Consider the following 22,659-nt stretch of genomic DNA (forward strand, 5'->3'; position numbering starts at 1 on the left):
CGGGGATTCTTTAAGCCACACAGTGGGTGTGTAAGGCGCCGCGCTGGCGGGCGTCCTATTGCACAATCTGATGCTTCTCCCAACATCCACACAAAGAAATCTTGCTGCCTGCTTCCTTACCAAGCATATCATTTGAAATACATATTAATTGTGCCGATACGGTCACAGTACCACAGTGTTAGCATGTAAAAGCACGCATTATTCAATAAGAAATATTTTTAGGGATGGAGGGATAATAATTTATGCCAAGGAAGGGTTCACATTTAAAGAAAAGGAAATTATAACAATGTTCAGTCATCAGCCCTAAGGCTGGTTGGATTCTCAAGAGCTCCGCCATCAGAAGTCATAGACATCCTTGGCATCACTGAAGAGGTGTGCTAGGAAAATGAGGAGTGAGGTAGTTTCCCGTTGCTGTCCTCACCGCGCCGGAAGTTGCTATTACATATCAGCCTGCCTAGCACACTGAAATGCATGCACCAACCGACCCTATGAGCGACATTTTCACACCATTCATAGCAGGGACTGGCTGCATAAGGAATGGCATTACTAGCATCGCTCATACCTGTCACTTTCATAGTGTCATAGCCAAAGGTAAGACGGAAACAGATCAAAGAAAGTAACAAATTTGCTCTAGCCTATACTAAATGTTTTTTTGCGCTATTTGCTTTACGTCGCACCGACACATATGTCTTACGGCGACGATGGGATAGGAAAGGCCTAGGAATGGGAAGGAAGCGGCCATGGCCTTAATTAAGGTACATACCCGGCATTTGCCTGGTGTGGAAATGGGAAACCACGGAAAACCATCTTCAGGGCTGCCGACAGTGGGGCTCGAACCCACTATCTCCCGATTACTGGATACTGGCCACACTTAAGCGACTGCAGCTATCGAGCTCGGTATACCAAATGCTTAGTGCACTGTAAACACTAGGTCCTGCCAGCAAAGGCAGAAATTATAACAAACCAGCTTGAAAATGTTTCAGGGGAAGTTGTGATTAATGGAAGACTATATGGGATCATTGTGGCAGTATAAAGACCACCTGACTATAGTACAAATTCTTTGTAGAGGATTTAGATATTCATTTTCAAAGTATGAATGGCATAAACGTAATACCTGTTGGGACATGAACATAGATATTCTGAAAGACAACTAGTCATACTTCCTTGTACAATAATGTCGCACCAAATCATCAATTAGTTCATTGCATTAACAAGTACACAAGAGCAAAGTATGCAAGTGGAGAACTAACACAATCATATATCGACCATGCATGAGAAAATGGTAAGAGATTCTGCTGTAATTCAGAGAATAGTTTCTGATAATTATATGGTAATTGTACAGATATCACATGGTACTAATGGTAATAAAATTTTCGAAGCGGAAAGGTAAAGCCACGTTAAGAACAGAGATGGAAAATATAGGAAAATTAATTAATGACATTATGATTTCAGTTGAGATATACATGAAGATTTGCTGTGCAACTAACATGTTAACTAAGAAGACAAGAGGATCAAAATCACAGAAACTAATAAATGATACTCAATCGTGGATGACGGGTGCTATAATACAAAAATCAAGGGAAGAGACAGATTTTTCCAAAAATAGGAAAATGCACGAAACGTAAATCCAGAAAATAAGGAAAATTGAAGAACCTGATACAGAATGAACCCGAACTCTACCGACCAACTTTCGGAGGTTATTTAGGAATACCTTCTGAGTATATTGGTATGAGGAACCCGTGGTCTCCGGTGGCTCGTTGCAGAGTAATTGCATGTCATTTGGTTTGCTACCCCAATTAGCTTTGTATCCGCATTGCACTGAAGATAATAATACTAATGTTATTTGCTTTACGTCCGTCCTTAATGATGGTTCTTAACAGACATCGGGGTGTCCAAATTTTATCTTGCAGGGGTTATTTAACGTGCAGGAGGCCAACGATATGGAGTTTTTCCATTAAAACACGCTTTAAAGGAAACCGTGCCAAGCCGGATTTAAACCCGCGAAATGGGATCAAAAAGTCAACATCTAACCAACTGAGCCATTCAGGCCAGCTTACACTGAATATAAACAGTGCAAATGTCGATGGTATTCGCTGTGTATCTTGTTTGTAAACAAAATGTTTCCATTCACTCACCATACTTGCTGTTGACAACAGTAATGCCCTCTTTAATACTTTGCTCTCACAAACATAAACACAAACCTTAAAAACCGAATAAATCAAGAGACCACGGACCAATATACTGAGAACGTATCTCTGAACTGCCTCCGACAATTCGTAGGCGGAGTTCGGGTTCATCCTTTATAAAAGAATGAGAAATGATGTAACAGCTGATATTAGTAAAGTATTACAGATAGCAATTTGAAATTTGTACAGGGGACTTGAAGGAAACTTGGGAAGTATTAGACGACGTGCTAAAAACTGAAAATAAACTGGCAATTGAAGAAACATTAAGACATTATTTAGATAGGGAAGAGTCACTGGAAAGTAAAGTTAATAACATTTCAAAAATATTTTCTAAAGAACTAGACAAGGTAGCACATGAAAATATTGTACAAGGAAGGCCATTACCTAATGTAGAGAGTCTTTCATAATTTTACCTACCGCTAGAAAGTACAGTAAATATAACAAATAAAACTGAAGAAATGGAAAAAATTAAATCATCCGGCTTGTATATATTAACCGTTAATCATTTGAAAAATAATAAATACATAATAAGACCAATAATACAAAATCTAATAAATAAAATAATAGAGGTAGATATCTTCTGAAAGGATCAGAAGACTGACATAGTGAGACCGATTTCCAAGCAAGGTTCACGTTTAAAATATGAAAACTATAGAAAGATATCCATTCTTCAGACAATAGCAAAAGTAATTGAAGGATATAATCGTCGCTGCGGGAACAAAAACCTCTTATGGGAATTAATATTTTAGCTTAGAACATTGGCCGGTAAGATTCTGTCATCTAAGGTGCAATATTGTGTGAATATTGTCAAGGCATTCTCGCTCTCCATAATGTATGTGCTGCGGGTCAGTATATCTCCCAAAATATTATCACATAGGAGGTTTTGTCCCGGCAAATACAATATTTATAAAACTGTAAAATATTTATTGATGAACAGGAACCTGCTTTTAAAACACAAGAGTACAAGTAATCTACTCGAAGAATTCTCAAATCTGATTACTGGCAAGCTGAATGAAGGTAGGTACGTTTGAAGGATGTTTATTGATATTCCAAGGACGATTCAGTTTCCCATGATGAAATTAGAGCAGTTTTAAGCAAAATAGGGGTATGAGGAACATCACTAAAAGTTTTTGAAGGTTATTTCACTTGCCGAACGTATAGAGTAAAAACTGATATTACACTGGCGGAAAATAAATTACTGGAACACCAAGAAAGGGTTGTGCTAGATGAACGAAAGTTCGTAGGCATGTTCATACATCTGAAATATGACGTTGATTCAAATTTCCCGCAAGTTGCATTAGCGTGGCGCTAGTAGCGGCCCCATGACTTTGCACATCAGGTTTGATTTAAATACGGGCTGTACTGTGCGAGAGCGTTAGTTACCTGTGAGAATTGACGGAGTGACAGCGAGTGGGTGAAGAATGCCTTTACGACGACGAAGAGGCTAGTATCACGAGGCCCTATAAATGGGCTATTGCAGAACGGGTTTGCAGGAATGTCTCCACTGTGCATGCGTACTGGCGGCAGTGGTCACAAAAAGGTACGCTCGGGCTCAGGACGTCCCCAGGGCGCCACCGGCAGGGAGGACTACCGCATTCGGCGTATGGCTGTGGTGTAACGGACTGCGTCTGCAGCAGCAATTCGAGCAGCAGTTGGCACCACAGTGACGCAATGAACTGTTTGAAATGAAAACTATAGAAAGATATCCATTCTTCAAACAATAGCAAAATTAATTGAAGGATATAATCGTCCTGCGGGAACAAAACCTCTTATGGGAATTAATATTTTAACTTAGAACTTTGGCTGGTAAGATTCTGCGGCGTGCATTCCACTTACCCCAAACCACCGTCTGCGACTTCAGTGGTGTCAAGCGAGAACTTATTGGAGGGTGGAGTGAAGGTCCGTTGTGTTTTCCGATGAAAGCCGGTTCTGTCTCTGTGCCAGTGATGGCCGTGAGATGAATAGAAGTAAGCCAGACGAGAGCCTGAATTCCACCTGTCTGCGGCGTCGACACACTGGACCTACACCGGGAATTCTGGTCTGGGGAGCAATTTCCTATGTCAGTAGGAGCACTCTCGTGGTTATTCCACGCACCGTGACTTCAGACGTGTGTGTCCGTCTGGTAATTCGACCTGTTGTGCTGCCATTCATGAACATCATTTCCGGGGGTGTTTCTCAACAGGATAATGCGTGACCCCATGCCGCTGTAACCAACGTGCTCTACAGAGTGTCGACATGTTGCCTTGGCCTGCTCGATCCCCCGATCTGTCCCTAATCGAGCACGTATGGGAAATGATTGGACGACATCTCCAGCCTCATCTACAACCGGTATTAACCGTCTCTGTAATGACCGATCAAGTGCAACAGACATGGAACTCTATCCCACAAGCTGGCATCTGGCACCTGTACGACACAATGCATGCCTGCATTTGATAGTCAGGCAATTACACAAGTTGTTAATGGACCTGCATGGTACATTTGCGATGCTTCTTCTGGCGGATATATTAACCTATAGTCTTGTACCATTGATCAATTAAATATGTTACCTCTGCAAATATATTCCCAGAGTTTCCGTATTCTACATTCCTTACTTCATCGTGTTTGGATATTTTTTCCGGCAGTGTATATATGGAGAAATAACTTCTGTTAAAACAGGTGTTTCGCAAGGAATTATCCTAGGACCCATTTTATATATTGTTTTATCAATGATATAAGCTCGTGTTTTAAAAAATTGAAATATTTCATATAAGCAGATGACAAACTAAGTGGCATGGAAGCTTTTACAAATAGAGTACAATTAGTTTCAACAATGGTGCCATGATAAGGCTCTAAGGCATAAACAAAATCCATGTATAACTACCCCAAATGCAGACAGAACACGTTACTATAAAAGGCTATTCTGTTCAGTGTATTCATGATATTTAACGAATATCATGTATTTGTGACTAGAGGAAGTTGATAAGCATGAAATACCTAGTTATAATAATAGATAGGTAGGTTTCATGGCAACAACAAATAAGTAAGTTGTGTGAAAGACCGAGGTTAAATCTGTTCATAATGCAATTGGTAAAGTACTGCGTATAATTCCTCATAATAGCTTCACTTGTTGAGTCACTTGGAGCATATGGGGTTCGGTATGTGTTACAGACAAAAATATGGTAAAAATGTTTCAAAACCGTATTGTCAAGACATTCTTTGAGTACGAGAACTGTGAAATGCTTAGCGTAAGTGAAGATGTGTTGATAAGGACGTACCAAAAGGAAAGGTTCTTTAGAGTTAATCAGCTTTTTATGTACAACATAATTAAAGGAAGTTATTGGAAGTCACAGTACAGAATTGCACTTGAACATACACATAGAACAAGACTGAGGTATGAGAGTTATTTTCATACCATCAGGTACTACAATACATATGGCCCCAAAACACTACAAATTATAGTTTCTAAGTGTTTGAACAAGTTTCCCTCAGAAATGACAAAATATCTGCCCTGAATGGAAAATTTATCGTATTTTGAATGATACGTTTCAGGTATTGATAAAAACTCACATTGCAGGACGAAATGAGCATGTGTGAAATATTATTACGGTAAGGTAAATGTGCAAAACTTAATAAAGTTGAAATAGGAATTTTAATAATGTTTTAAATAGTAAGGATTGCAACAATGAAAAAAAAAACTTCAACGGCAGATAAGCACATTAAGTGCTTTGCATGTGTAAATAATTGCAAAGTTAATGTGCAATATCTTACTAAACATTTGCTATGTATTGTGGATACGTCATAAATAAATTATTATCATTTTTATTATTGACTGAACTTACCCTCCCAGAGGCAACGGGTCCCACGATTACACACAAGGTCGAACATTTTATTTCCAAGTTAAAATTGCTGAGCCCTTCCTTCTCATTGAACCATGAAGCACATCCCTGGTGAAGGGATATTGTACCCAAACACAGATCACTATTATTCTGCTCAGGAAGGTCATCCCGCTCCTCCTGTAAGAGATAATCCTGCAAAAGAAAAAATATCCGTTCTTAAGTGACTTTAATTATAGCAACAGTGATATTAAAAGTATATATCTTCCGATGTTTTAAAATTATTACAGGTCCCTGTTACTGCTACTACTACTAATAATAATAATGATATGTGTTACAGGTATTTTCATTTGATTTAATTTAGGCAGAAAACATAATGGGACAGGGCAGTGAGCTGTGTGACGAGCGAAGCATTTTAATGGCAAAGCTTCAGTGAGACAGGTTTGTTTACATAGTACACAGACAAAAATCTCCGCAATCAGGAGTGAATTACGGACGAGTTGTTGATACTGGAAAATTGTGCACAAAAATCTAGTATTTGCTGCAAAATATACACATCAGTACCAGTGCTTAAATTTGTAGTTAACATCCAATAAGCAAAGGCGTGATGATTTTGACCACGTGTATTATTAGTTACACAGCGAGCCAGGGAAATTTCATACACATATTCGAATTATTACATCAAACTTCTCATTACATATCGAAAAAAATAAAAGTAAAGACTTCTTATGAGGTAGACGAACTTAATCTCTAAGTAATGAATTCTTGATAACCTAAAGGCATTACGGTAAGATAAATAAAAAAACTGGGATTATTGTGATGTGTGTCCCTGGTACCATATGTGTTTACGAATGAAAACAGCATTTAAAATGAAAGTCCGCAGCCTGTTTCCAGTCATTCGACCGGGTCAGGAATGGAATGAATGAAGACTCCATCTAGCGGCGAGGATAGGTATTGTGCCGGCTGCCGAAGCCTGTCGCACTCCTCTGGGGCAATGATTAATGACTGAATGATATTGTAGAGTGTTGCTGAAATGAAATACGACAGGGAAAACCGGAGAACCCGGAGAAAAACCTGTCCCACCTCCGCTTTGTCCAGCAAAAATCTCACATGGAGTGACCGGGATTTGAAAGACGAAACCCAGAGGTGAGAGGCTGGCGCGCTGCCGCCTGAGCCACGGAGGCTCAAAACAGCATTATTAATCGATTATAACTCGATCGATATCCGTATTTTACATCAAGGTACAAGAGGAGCGAAAGGAAATATTTTTGATTGTTATGTCTTGGGTTTCTTCTTCTGATAGAAGTGACTCAGCTCTTCTCTGCACTGTGTTAGTTCCAGATTAGAAACATGAGTTTGGTTTCGGTGCTTTGCTTGTCGCACTGTAGTACTCGCCGCTTCGCTCTCCGCTCCACTGTTTTCAGTCTAGCATGCCTGCGCGTGTATTCCGACGTTTCGTGTTACTCTACCCGATACTAGCGTAACCGAAGCTCTAATCTGTGACCCATCGCTGATTTTTAAGTAATTATGTTGGTTAACATGGAATGTGTCATCATATATCATGCACATACCGTCATTGTACGCAGTGTACGATAGTGAATGCCGAACGGACTGCTTTCACCCTTCAAACATACTAGGTGTGAACTCGACACCCTATTGGTAATCCACAGAGAGAGTTATGTTATAATAATAATAATAATAATAATAATAATAATAATAATAATAATAATAATAATAATAATAATCTTAGCGTTTTTCCCATTTTATTGGGGTCAGCCCTTGATGTGAATCTGACCCAGATGTGTGGTCGAATGCCCTTCCTGATACCAAGCCTGCGTGAAGGGATGTATTAACTATTGCGTGGCTTTCGGAAGGTTCATAGTATGGTGTACTGCATGTGAAGCTCATTAAGAGAGAAGAGAAGAGAATGGAAGAGTAGAGAAGAGGCGTTTCTTAAGACGAACATGAACACCCGGTCCACGAACCAGATAAATTAACCATATTCAAATAAAATCCTTGGTCAGGCAGGTAATCGAACCTAGGGCCCTATGAACTGAAGGCCAGTACGCTGACTATTCAGCCAGGGAGCGGATAATAATAATAATAATAATAATAATAATAATAATAATAATAATAATAATAATAATGTTATTTGCTTTACGTCCCACTAACTACTCTTTTACGGTTTCCGGAGACGCTGAGGTGCCGGAATTTAGTCCCGCAAGAGTTCTTTTACGTGCCAGTAAATCTACCGACACGAGGCTGACGTATTTGGGAACCTTCAAATACCACCGGACTGAGCCAGGATCGAACCTGCCAATAATAATAATAATAATAATAATAATAATAATAATAATAATAATAATAATAATAATAATAATAATAATACTCAGCATACTGGTATTGTCATTAGTTTCTCACTAAGGTGGTAGTGGTTCGAATTCCGTCCAATGCATGTGGGATTTTAGAACTTAAGAGTCGCATTTCTGTGCATCGGATTCCGTGAAAATGTGGGGGTCCCATTGTTATAATCACGAAATCAACAGTCACATAAAAGTACAAGCTTTGTGTATTTTTCTTCTTGTTAATCGTATTATTATGACTACTCCGAAACAATCTGAGGGTCATCTTCTTATTCTTCTTCTTCTTAATCTGTTTACCCTCCCGGGTTGGTTTTTCTCTCAGACTCAGCGAGGGATCCCATATCTACCGCCACAACGCAGTGTCCTGGAGCGTGAGGCATTGAGTCGGGGGATACAACTGGAGAGGATGACCAGAATCTCACCCAGGCGGTCTCACCTGCTATGCTGAACAGGGGCCTTGGTGGGGGATGGGGAAGATTGGATGGGATAGACAAGGAAGAGGGAAGGAAGCGGCCGTAGCCTTAAGTTAGGTACCATCTCGGCATTTGCCTGGAGGAGAAGTGGGAAACCACGGGAAACCACTTCCAGGATGGCTGACGTGGGAAACGAACCCAACGAACCCACCTCTACTCAGTTGATCTCCCGAGGCTGAGTGGACCCCGTTCCAGCCCTCGTACCACTTTTCAATTTTCATGGCAGAGCCGGGAAACGAAGCCGGGCCTCCGGGCGTGGCAGCTAAATACACTAACCAGTACACAACAGAGAAGGGCCTGAGGGTCATCATTAATCGTTAATGATTGATCATGGAAAATAAAAGTCATTCCGTTATTATAATTACCCCTTATCTTCAAGACACTGAATGAAGTGTGATTGTTTCTGATGATTTGGTTGGTGGATTAGTAATTGTGTTTGACTGGCTTCTAATCTAGGCCACCGAAGGCTAACAGGTGCACCACTGCCAGTTATGTCGTTAGGGGAAATTGCCATGATAGCCTTGAGGGATTCATTAATCATTCTAAGATATCATGGTTACAATTAGGTTACCATCTAAATTTCTCAAGTGCATTTCTCTTCTAAAAATTAATGTAAAAGTATACTTGGTCGTAAGGCAGCTTCTGCACGAAAGGAAGTATTTCATAAAATAGAGTTGAATGTTGATTTTGTAACTATTTCCAAATATAAGTGCAGAAAATATTCCACATAGTTCTAACAATGGATGGTTATTGTGTTTTAGATTCTGAGAGAAATTATGGGAAAAAATGAATGTATGTTATTTATCTTCACTGTTTTAAAAGGAAGTACAACTAGTCAAACCACCTCCATATAACACTAATCAGAGAGAAAAAATGGAAGGTATCCAACACTTCGAAGAATGAAGGTATCGGCTGAAGAAAGACAAGGGCCACGATGCTCGTGAAAATGAAAAACTCCCTAGGATTTGCAGACCTAATACCGTCGAGGTCGGAAAATAAAAAGAGTTGACCAACGAAGGTCGGATGGGATAGTTGAAAGTGAGGAGCCTATCACAAGTAAGTGGAAGCAATGTCAGGACTCAGCTACGGGCCCCACGCTCTCTAAACTTCAGACCACCTTGGGACCACTGTTCAGTCAGTTTCCATTAAGACTTAATTTTCAGACTGATGATAAATTTTACTAGAGATCATACAACGTGAACTGGTGTTCAGCTAAGCACATGACACATAATTTTACCACTAATATGTTATGTCAGACAGTAAATATGAATATTTTGAATTTCGGATTTATGGATAAAAATCAACCAAAGCAAGTTTAGATTATTCACATACAGTGCCTCATAAAGAGTTGCTATGGAAAGGATATAATTGCCGTTGATATGAAGTTATCTGCAACCTTTTCAATGACTTTGTGGGTTTCCGCCATATGTCTTAAGTTACGAAGAGTTCTTCGGATTTAGATTATCGCTCTGTGAGGTATACCGTGTTAGTAGTCGAACTAATGTGGAAATATGCCAACAATATTCGTATGTTAAGTACTTTTGAACTAGCTTCAAATGCCGTCTTTATGAAGTCAGGTACGTAAATTTTGGAAGAATTCACAGTATATTTGTATGAACAAGATATAAGAAACTATTTGTAATAAATTCGGACGGAAATTATTGTAATTCAGACGTCTTTCCGATAGGATGATAAATCAGGTCATCGAGCATTTGTGGTTGCTGGAGTGATTTGAACAAAATTATGTTTGCTAGAAATTCTCCCATCGGAAATTGTTGAATTACGAGTGAACTTAGTTCGCTATACAAACCGTATTTAAAGAAGGACAATCCAGCTTCAGTAGTGTTTCATTTACAGCTGTTCGTAAATGAAAAGTCTGGAACTGTGATTTTTATATTTTTAAATATTCTTTTCTCAGTTTAAGGTATCTTTTGAAATATCTTTAGTGATAATATTGTTATTAGGTTTACATCCCAATAATCTCCCAGTAATTAGGTTTACCTTCTTCAAAGATGCCTGGATGACAGAATTTTGCCTATCGTAATTTCCATATCAGCAAATATACCGACACAAGGTTAGCCTATTTCAGAGCCTTCATATACGACCGGACTGTACCCGCCTGCTTCGGTTGGGAAGGCCGGTCCTCAACCGGCTGAGCCACTCAGACTCAGTTGTCTGATGGGTGGGGTGAGATGCATTGAAAGCTCGGAAGAATAGTCATTACAGTTGGCAGAAATGATATTAATAAATTGTAAGAACATCAATTATCTGAAAAAAAATCATTCATCTTTCTGGGTTTGCGAAAAACGGAATAATATTCTCAACAGTAATTCAGGTAAAGAGATAGAAATTTCGCAGTCTTAAAAATGTTCTGTCCGTACCAAATTTCTCAACCGTGAAATATCTTATGGAATTCGTCCATTTCATAAATCTTAATTTTATCTGCATTTTGTTAACAGTTCCTAAGTCGTACGTCTAGCTTACCTATATGTCTTCAGGAGAAGTGTTTTGCTACTGTGAAAGTAGTTTAAAGTCGAATACTGTACCTGTATTCTTTGCAAAGATATTTTACATTCAGCTGCATGGAAAACGGCTTTATTGAAATTTTGTGAAAACGACCAAGTGAGTATAGAAAAGAGGTTCTCGACGGCAAACACCTGAAACATAAAATATTATTTGTTATCACAATAGGAAATTTCCCACGCAATGCACCAAGATTACAGATTATCCTAAATAACTAGTGGAATGGATTACAGTTAACATATCATTAACAACAGTGTGCAAGTACAATCTCACAGAAAAGACATAGAATTAATTTAACATTTTTATTATTATTATTATTATTATTATTATTATTATTATTATTATTATTATTAGATGCGAAAAAGACCAGAAAACTGATCACGCAAAGCTCACTTAGAAGTTGTGTATTTCCTTCTTTGCCAGGCAGCCTTCAATTTTTCTCTCATCGTGGTTCTTCGTTCTTCTGTCCACTTAGCTCCTGTCTTCTTCTTGTGGTTTCTCTCTGACTCTACTTCCCACTTGATTTTCGTTCTGTAGCAGGTTCGGTCAGCGATGTCGGCCACTTTGATTCCTGATTTTCCCAGGTCTTGGCGGATTTCAGTTGTCCACCTATTTGTTTTGATATTTTCTGTTGCCTCAAGTAAGATTCTTGTCAGTCTGTTTTCTGGAAGGCGTTTGATGTGTCCATAAAATTTCAGGCGTCTTTTTCTGATGTCGGCCGCAAGGTTTGAGAGCTCCTCGGGTTTTGTACGAGATTGCAGTCTATATCCTTCGTCAGTCAGTTTTGGGCCGAGAATTTTTCAGATGATTTTACGTTCCTCTTTCAGGATGTCTTCGAGTACTGTTTTCCTGTGGAGATCCAGTGTTTCACTCGCGTATAGTTTTTCAGGTTGGATCACAGTATTGTAAGGTCGAATTTTGGTGAAGATTCAAAGGCATCTTTTGTTGTAAACGTTTTGCGTTCGGCCGAGGGCTTTCTTCATTTTCTGGATAACGACCTCGAGGGCCTTCTGTTCTTTTCCTGTTGGTACTACTATTATTATTATTATTATTATTATTATTATTATTATTATTATTATTATTATTATTATTATTATACCACCTTTCCTACACTATGGTGGCCCACGAGTGCGTATTGTGTCGAACAAGTTGTCCTGTCTCACTTTTACCGCCGGATGCCCTTCCTGACGCCAACTCTACGTGGAGGATTATGTACTAATGCGTGGTTCTGTGGTGGTTGGTAGTGTGGTGTTGAATGAAGACGAATGTAATAAGGCGAACACAAAACCTGTCCCCGAGCTGGAGGAATGAACTAAACGCAGTTAAAATCTCTTACTCAGCCCGGATTTGAACACGGTACCCTTTGAACCGAAGGCTTCAATGCTGATCATTTAGACATGGGGTCAATTTATTATTATTACTAGTACGTAAGCTTGTCTTCGGCAGTCGAAATTGCTGTCTAAGAAGTGATAGGAAATGTTAAAAGGATTTTTATTAAATATATATTATGAATAAAAGTTACACTTTCCACGTTTTATACGTTATTTCAGTGGACGAAGGTTTGGCTTCATGGCTAAATGGTTAGCGTGCTGGCCTTTGGTCCAGGGAATCCCGGGTTCGATTCCTAGCGTGGTCGGGGATTTTAACCTTAATTGGTTAATTCCGATGGCTCAGGGGCTGGGCGTGTGTGTTGTCTTAGGCATTAGAAATCATCCTAAGTAGGGCCCCATCGTCACAGACGCGCAGGTCGCCTATAGGGAGTCAACTCGAAAGACCTGCACCAGGCCTCTCCGGAGGCCACAGGCCATTATTATTAGTGGAAAAAGAACATGCATTATAGGAATTCCTTAGAAACCATATTGAGTTTAGTTATAGACTGGAGTTGCACTTTGACGTCCACGGACCTGCGTACCCTTTAGAAAGCTACGTACAGCTGTCCAAGACACGGGAGTGGAGAGATTTATCCCAACTTTCAAGTTTGTCCTGGTGATGTATTCATTGTGACAGAGAAGGCTAACTTTAGAGGAAAATACTTCCATTTAATAGTGAATGATATATTGAAACGGAAACGCCCTACGAGCATTCACGTTTCATTCATTTATTAAGAGGAACTCGCTAACACCCGGCCGTAAGCATTTAAAACTTGCGCCGAGCACACAGGCATTGTGGGAACTGCAAGCAAGCTCGCGCTGTTCCAGAACACCGGCCAAGGTCAAGCGACGTCACGCAGAAGGTTCTTTCGTGTTCCATAGCATTGCAGCATGAACGAAATGTGATATCAATATTTCAATAACGTCACCTTGCAGGCAGGAATATTGAGCGCTGCTAGCCGAAATTTCGTGTCAATCAGTGTAAAGATGGACAAGATATAAAATTTTCTTGGGGCCCACATGTGTAGCCATGCCCACCGACCTTCGGCAATATAAGCGAATCGCCAGCCTGGGGTAAAACAGAGAGTGTGCAGTGTGTGCAATGTGCAGCTGCAGTGTGCCGTAGGCAGAGAGAGTGAGAGGAGTCGGCAGTAAGCCGTGAGCTCAGTGTGTGTGTGCAAGTAAGCACGTCGCGATATAATTCGTCACTCGGTCCGGCTGTGTACTTGAGTTCGGAGACGTTAGTGTTGGAAGCCTTCTCCGTGGGCTTGAACTTCGAGCATGAACAAAAACGTAATTTCGTTTTTATCAGTCTGTACGACTGGGCGATTATATTTCGTTTGTGGACTATGAATGTTTCTAGCATAAACTGTGCCAAACTTGATTTCATTTAAAGACTGTGTGAAAACAGCGATAACGTTTCTAACATAAAACTGTGCCAGCCTTCATTTCATTTAAAGACTGTGTCTATCCATTGAACTGTGTTCGTAATAGAACTGTGCCGACCTTCATTTCATTTAAAGACTGTGTCTATCCATTGAATTGTGTTCGTAATAGAACTGTGCCGACCTTCATTTCGTTTAAAGACTGTGTCTATCCATTTTTCGGAACTGTGTTCGTAATAAAACTGTGCCAACATTCCCTCTTAAAGACAGTATTAACTTGTGGAATACGGTATCGTAATTTCTTTCCGAGGGACCATGCCAATTCCCATCATAACCTGTTCTGAATCACGTATGATCTTAAGTGTCAGTGATAATCTTCTGAAAATTACGACGTAACAGAACTTGGACTGTCGTTTATTTCAACAAGTGTGTGAATATTGTGCTCATGGTGTACAGTGCAGAGACTGTACCCGGTTAATTTAATTTTCTTTGTGAAGTGCTTAATCACTGCACCTCGGAAGGTCCTAGATTGTTTTCGTTTGTTTATTATTCCAAATACGATAATTCCTTCCATCTTATTCTCATGGAACTGTGACTCTGACTTTATCCTTGCTGCTAAAGTGCGTTCAACATCATTGACTGTGGGAACTATTTCGGTGTGCTTCGCCTTAGAGAGGTGTCACACCAGAGTCCCATGACGTCCGATGCGGAAGCTCCACATTTCCCCGTTCCTGCCTCAGGTTCGAGTCGCCATCAACACTAATACAGAGAAAACACCAACGACGGAAGACAACGCCGACGCCGACCGCAAGACGACGCAGACGCCGCAGGACGACGTCCCCTCCACGCCTTCAAGGATTCAGCTGTAAAAGGTGACATAATTCTTTGCATATCTATTGAATAAACTGAAGGATCCACTTAATCATATAAAAAAAATTTCACTACCCTTCTCTCTCACTCTCTTAGCATGGGCCGTACAAGCGTTGTCGTTTCTCATGCTCTCCGATAAACTGAAGTACGGGCGTTCCTGTTTCAATATAAAGATTAACATGTGCTAAACCTGTTCTTGGAATAAAACATTTTCTTCCTGAAGTTGAACCCGTCACATCAACATCAACGATAGTTCTCTCTTGCTTCAGTACAGTCAATATCGTTGTCTTGCTCAAACCAACTTTAAAAAATGTCATTAACGTCATCGAGTCCGCCTCTGTGGTGTAGTGGTTAGCGTGATTAGCTGCAACCCCCGGAGGTCCGGGTTCGATTCCCGGCTCTGCCACGAAATTTGAAAAGTGGTACGAGGGCTGGAACGGGATTCACTCAGCCTCGGGAGGTCAACTGAGTAGAGGTGGGTTCGATTCCCACCTCAGCCATCCTGGAAGTGGTTTTCCGTGGTTTCCCACTTCTCCTCCAGGCGAATGCCGGGATGGTACCTAACTTAAGGCCACGGCCGCTTCCATCCCTCTTCCTTGCCTATCCCTTCCACTGTTTCCATCCCTCCACAAGGCCCCTGTTCAGCATAGCAGGTGAGGCCGCCTGGGCGAGGTACTGGTCATACTCCCCAGTTGTATCCCCGACCAAGAGTCTGAAGCTCCAGGACACTGCCCTTGAGGCGGTAGAGGTGGGATCCCTCGCTAAGTCCGAGGGAAAAACCGAACCTGGAGGGTAAACAGATGATGATGATGATGATTAACGTCATCGAACTCTACGGAGTCAATGCTAATGTACGTTATCTGGTTATTTGGTCACATATCAAACTATTCAAAACCTCTTGGTTTATGACGTTAACTTGCTTGTTTCTTGGGAACAAAATTGCAATTTAGGAAAACTAGTGTACTCCCACTTGGATGAAAAGAAGAACCAAGTGAATTTCTTACAAAATTGTTTTGAATGCTGGTTTTGTTGGATCCCGATAGTGCCATTCGACCTAGTTTTCCTTTGCCGCGTTTCAGAAGCCATTCACTGAAGTTCACTCTTGATTTTGTGCCTACCGATTCCGATAGCTGCAGTCGCTTAAGTGTGGCCAGTATCCAGTATTCAGGAGATAGTGGGTTCAAATCCCACTGTCGGCAGCCCTGAAGATGGTTTTCCGTGGTTTCCCTTTTTCATACCAGGCAAATGCTGGTGCTGTACCTTAATTAAGGCCACGGTCTCTTCCTTCCTATTCTAGCCTTTTCCTATCCCATCGTCGTCATAAGACGGTGTCGGTGTACCAAAGTGTAGAATATTTTAAAATTGACTCGACAACAGCTGCTGTGTGACAGTGAGGAATTACTGCCAGGCACTGTCGGGAGTATGCACCAAGCAAGCTCACTTTTCTAACGAAAGGTAATTTGTTATTTATTGTAATTAGCTGATCTATTTCTGAAAGAGCGTAATGGAGATGGTTGTATCGTCGCATATGATTGACCTAGCCTGTCTCATGCTCCTAATTGCTAGTAGTTTTTTTTTTGCTATTTGCTTTACGTCGCACCGACACAGATATGTCTTACGGCGACGATGGGACAGGGAAGGGCTAGGAATTGGAAGGAAGCGGCCGTGGCCTTAATTAAGGTACAGCCCCGGCATTTGCCTGGTGTGAAAATGGGAAACCACGGAAAACCATCTTCAGGGCTGCCGACAGTGGGGCTCGAACCCACGATCTCCCGATTACTGGATACTGGCCGCACTTAAGCGACTGCAGCTATCGAGCTCGGTTGCTAGTAGTTCAAAGACACACTATTACATCGAAGGTTTTCGGCCACGTGAGGATGGATAAGGGCTGATATTGGTAAGGTAGCGGCCGTGGCCTTAATCACGGTACAACCCCAGCATTTGCCTGGTATGAAAATAGAAAACCACGGAAAACAATCTTCAAGGCTGCTGACAGTGGGATTTGAACCCACCATCTCCCGAATGTAAACTCACATCTACGTGACACTAACCGCACGGCCATCTCGGTCTGTTTAGCCTATCTCATTTCCTCTCAATCTTCTGATTTCCTTGTTATGTTAGATGTAGAGATCAGCGAATTTAGAGTCATTACTTCCTCTTTCTTGTGACTTGACTTTACTCAGTTCATCTTTCTCCAAATGTATCGTTTTAGCTTCATATGTTTGTCCTTGCAATAAAGCATTAGTGTTTAAACTATCGTAAATATTAATATTGAAACCACATGAAAACACAAATACGGTGAGCGATATAATCAATATTTTTGACATTTCCTTTAAATATAAGTACTATATATAGCCAGTTAAACTAAGCCTAAAGCTCCAACCTCCAATGAAAGGAAAAAGCATTTTGTGGACCAAAATTTGTTTGTCTGGAGAAATATATTGAAACAAATAATTAACATAATCCCATGATAAATAATCTGCAGATTCTAATTGACTCATTAAATCTATCATTTTTTTTGTTAGTTGCTTTACGTCGCACAGACACAGATAGGTCTTATGGCGACGATGGGACAGGAAAGGGCCAGGAGTGGGAAGGAAGCGGCCGTGGCCTTAATTAAGGTACAGCCCCAGCATTTGCCTGGTGTGAAAATGGGAAACCACGGAAAACCATTTTCAGGGCTGCCGACAGTGGGGTTCGAACCTACTATCTCCCGAATACTGGATACTGGCCGCAAGTAAGCGACTGCAGCTATCGAGTTCGGTAAATCTATCATTAATGTGTGAGTAAATGGAGACGATGTCCTAGTATCCAGAAACATACATGCACAGAACACAAATATATTGAATATTGAATTATTGCCATTTGCTATTATCGTTCTCTGTAATACGAACACATCAAAGCAGAACTTGATTTAGTTTGATGCTAGTGTTAATGTCGCTACTTGCTCCAAAATGAGAACCTTATTGCTCTGAATCAGAAGCATTAACGATTACCTTTTGTCAGTTATCGCTTTCAGTACTCGAAAACTTCAAAGCAGGCAGTAGGACGTGCTTAAGTCGTATGCCAAGCGATGACGCTTATGTTATTAAGTGCAACAAAATGACAATCTCACCTCACTGGATGAGAGTCATTAACGCCTGCAACGAAACATCCATGATCAACATTTATTAAAGATGTCATTCCTAAAACTCAGTTGAAGACGTTCTATCTCGTGCTTATCGATAGAGATAATGCGTTTTCATACGCCAGAATGGAAAAATATGATTCATTCACTTCACTGAAATGTATTATTTTTCACTAAACAGTTCAAGCATGGTGATCATAATTGCATTGTTCCCGTAACCTATATCTGGTACCAGATTCAGTCTTTCAAACGTTCCCGTGTTTTCTTCTCAGTATAGGCCTATCTGTGGATGGCAACAGAAGTCAGGATGCATGTAGTTCGAACTCATACCGATAGATATAGTTTTGTACGTCATCATGGCGTGTGTGAGACAAACATTTTGCTGAAAAAACCAGCATTTTTCTTTAAAAAAAAAGCACAATAGACATGGTCGCGAGAGGTTCATTATAGTTTTCTTGTAAAAAGTGATAGCTAGTACCATTTTCAGTTGTCGAAACATTCTAGTTTATTATTATTATTATTATTATTATTATTATTATTATTATTATTATTATGTTCGGTTGCATGGCTAAATGGTTAGCATGTTGGCATTTGGTCCAAGGTGTCCCGGTTTAGATTCCAGGCAGGGTTGGAGGATTTTAGCTTTCATCCCTGGCTCAGGGGCTGGGTTTTTGTGCCATCTTGAGAATTAGAATTCATCCTCGCATACGCGCAAGTCGCATGTACGGCGTCAGCTCGATGATCTCCAGCAGGCCTCTCCGGAGGCCACACACCATTAAAATAAAATATTATATTATATTATATTATATTATTACTTTCACGATAAAGAGTTGACGATGAGATAATCTCAGGAACTCGAACGCAATAAGCATTATTCCCTGGTCTATGAGCATCTGCTAGGATGGTTTCATGTTGAAAGGTTGTCAATAGAATATTTTTGGCTCTTAAACAATTCTCCCTTTCAGTTCTTATTTAACTCCTTCACAAAAGTGTTTCCATAGTAACATTCTTGTAGTCGGTCTTGTTGCAACAACAGTATACAAGAGAAAAGATGAAGAGTCATTCGTACAAAATATAATGGTGCATATACACAAGGTTTTATAAACAGCATGGTTGTAACATATCTTAGTACAAATGTTTATACGAGTAGAAAACTCTAATGCAAGGAACCTAAGACAACGATTTCTTTAGCCGAATATGTTAAAATAAGACAATAGTAATCATACAGAACTTAAATGAACTTTATTAGGAAGAATGCTATTTGAAAACATATAAATGGCAAGGTCATCGTAATTAAGCAAGGCCTTGTTACAACAACAGTATACAAGAGAAAAATTAAATCTACCTAGGAAACTAAACAAAACACTGTGAACAGAGTATCCTTCCTGCGGTTAATATAAACTTGGCTCAAAATGTACTTTTTGGGCTTCCGTACACATATGAGCTCTACGTCGGAGTGAATGTTTGGCTGCTGCAATAGTGATGGGATGATACGCCAGGCCTACACACAAATGGGCTGCCCTAAGACAACAGCTACTAGCAGCATAGTACATTCTATGCACTAATCTATGCACTGATTAGTCTCAGAGAATTATTATTATTATTATTATTATTATTATTATTATTATTATTATTATTATTATTATTATATTTGCATACTGCGCGAGTTAGTGCATGCTGCATGGCCTTACCCGCCGCAGACCACCAACCGCCAGAAGGTGGTTCATTGGAACAACTGTCCCGTTTCCGCTTCCTGTGCATGCCATACAAATGTTTTGAAGACGTATATATGCAATACGAGCTACGCCAAAACATAAAAGCTAGAGAATTGCGAAACAGAACACTGGACATTTTATTCAGGTCGAACTCGATGAAAAACTCACGTCAATAATAAACGTAATGAACATTTCAACAATACATTGAACATGATCAACATATTGTTCCCATCAATTAAACAAATTTGATTAATATGTTACAACCTAAAACAAACAATACGCAAAAATGCGCCCAATTTATTTGTCATATTTGTTGAGTGGGGGTGGGGGATTGGGTTGGGTTGGGTTGGGTTGGGTTGGGTTGGGTTGGGTTGGGTTGGGTTGTACTTTAGACGTCTGCAACGTTTTCCATTGGATGAGTTTTTCAATGCCTGGAGTCAGGTTCCGTGCACTGATTAGTCTCGAATTATTATTATTATTATTATTATTATTATTATATGCAAATAAGCCCATTAAGACTACGGTACGCAAAGTACTTAGGGGCGTGCGTTTGCCTTCGTTTCTCCCCATATCCTTCATTCTTTTACTGTGGGCTTCAGTTCTGTCTTCAAACCGGGTTGTTCCAGTCTTCTTCTCTGGTCTTTCCTCTTGGTCATCTTGTCATTTATGAATTTTGGGCATCTCTTGTTGTAATTCCTGCCTGTTTCAAATAGGTTTTAATTTCGCCAATCCATTTCATTGTGTCTGTTTTAGCCTTACTCCTATTTTCATAGAATTCTCCCTTTGTTTTGGTAAGTCTGTCTGGATGCATTCTTTTAATATGACCATAGAATCTTAGCCTGCGTTTTCTAATATCACTGTGAATATTTGTGTGTTGTTTGATTTCCTGTCTGCCTCTAAATTGGTATTGTCCAATGGTGAGTTTCGGGCCTAGATTTTTCCTTATGATTTTCCCTTCCTTTTGCTTAACGTTTTCAATGTCTGCTTACCTGTTCAAAATTCATGTCTCTGATCCACAAAGACATTCTGGTTTAATGACTGTATTGTAGTGTCCCAGTTTTGTATGCTTGGAGATACATTTTTCGTTATACATATTTTGGGTTAGTCGATGTGCAGTTTCCATCTTTAGGCATCTAATTTAATTGGCATTTGTTTCGAGTCCATTTTCCAGAATTGTTTCACTAAGGTACTTAAATTGAGATACTCGTTTAATTTTTCCATATCTTATTTCCATGAATTTTGGTGCATGTTTATTGCAGGTCATGTATTCTGTCTTTTCAAAAGATATCTGAAGGCCGACATTTTCCGCAATTTCTTTCAGGAGTTCAATCTGATTTTGGGCTGTTGAAATATCTCGGGTTAGTACTGCCAGGTCATCCGCAAATGTTAAGCAATCCATCGCTAGTTTTCTTCAGCCTAAAGTGATTGGTTGGTGAATTTTGAGGACCAATTTCTGTTTGCGCCATTTTTTTTTCACTTTTTACAGGACGCAGTTGAAGAGAAAGAGCGAGAGTCCATCTCCTTGTCTTACTCCCGTTTTGGTTTCAAAGGGATCTGAGGTTTCCCCCATAAATTTAACCTTTGACTTCGTGTCTGTCAGTGTCAGTTTTATGATTGAAGGTGTTTTCAGGTCTAAAATTTGTTTTTTCAATATTTGAAAGAGTGATTTGCGATCCATTGAATCGTAGGGTTTTTTAAAATCAACAAATGTGCAGACTAAATTTTTGCTACAAATTCTGTGATGTCTTAGGATTAGCTCTAGGTTCAAGATTTTCTCTGGACGCGATCGGCCTGGTCTGACTCCTGCCTGATATTCTACGATTTGCGGTTCTAGTTGTTGTTGGACTTTATCAAGAAGACATAGGGATATAATTTTGTATGTAACTGATACTAGTGAGGTTCCTCTATAGTTGTTTACATATGTTCTGTCTTCCTTTTTGTGTATGAATGCATTTTCCCAGTTTTCTGGAGTTTGTTCTGTTTGCAAATGTCTTGCATGATTTTTGTGATTTTTTTAGTGGTGTTTGGGCCTGCTGATTTGAGTAATTCTGTTATGATTCCATCCTCATCTGATGCTTTGTTGTTTTTAAGTCTTTTGAAATGTCTTGTGATTTCTCCTTCATCAGATGGCAATGGATTTGGATAAGTATTTTCAGGTTCTTGTGGAAAAAATATTTCTGTTTATTCTGGACAGTTCAGTAATTCTTTAAAATATCTGGCGAGTTCCTCACAGTTTTCTTGGTTGTTTAGTGACAACTTTTTTTTTCTTGAAACAGTCACTTTCTTGTTGGTATCCTGCAAGCTTAGCTTTTAAGTTCTTTTAGAATTCCCGTGTGTTGTTTTTCTCAAGGTCTTTCTCGATTTCAAGTAGTTGATCATTTTTACATTTCCTTTTGGTCTGTCTGATCAAATGGGTTGTCTCTTTCCTCACTGCCAGGAATGTTTTGTAGTTATTCTCCGTCTTTTTGCTGTTCCATTTGTTGTATGCCTCCTGTCGAGATTGGATTCCTTGTTCAGTCTCCTCATTCCACCAAGGGTGTCTCTCCTTTTTCTGCAGAGGAATGAGTGTTTGTGCTGTTGTAATCCGTTTGCTTTTGAGTTGTTTCCAATTTTTTGCCTCCTTTCTCTCTAATTCTTCTGTGAGAGATGGTTGGATCCCAGCGGGGTCAAATTTTGGAATTAATGGTTTCTTCTTTGTGAATCTCTGAGGTTTCAACTGTAGTGATTCTTGTCAGGTAATGATCTGAGTCTATGTTTGTACCCTTTCTGACTTGAACATTCATAATTTCTCTACGGTTCGGATAAGAGATTGCTACACGGTCAATTTGGAGTTCG

The 22,659-nt window shown here is 39.9% G+C and overlaps 1 protein-coding gene across 1 annotated transcript in view; it reads right to left on the bottom strand.

Moving 5' to 3' along the window:
• The window catches only part of LOC136866751 (probable multidrug resistance-associated protein lethal(2)03659), a 211,033-nt gene that overhangs the window by 165,273 nt on the left and 23,101 nt on the right, over positions 1–22,659 (bottom strand). The window contains exon 5 of the mRNA XM_068226834.1: positions 6,005–6,193. Coding sequence (XP_068082935.1) covers positions 6,005–6,193 — 189 coding nt within the window. The remainder of the gene's footprint in view (positions 1–6,004; positions 6,194–22,659) is intronic.

This window comes from Anabrus simplex, chromosome 3 (assembly GCF_040414725.1).
Source record: "Anabrus simplex isolate iqAnaSimp1 chromosome 3, ASM4041472v1, whole genome shotgun sequence".
NCBI lineage: Eukaryota > Metazoa > Arthropoda > Insecta > Orthoptera > Tettigoniidae > Anabrus > Anabrus simplex.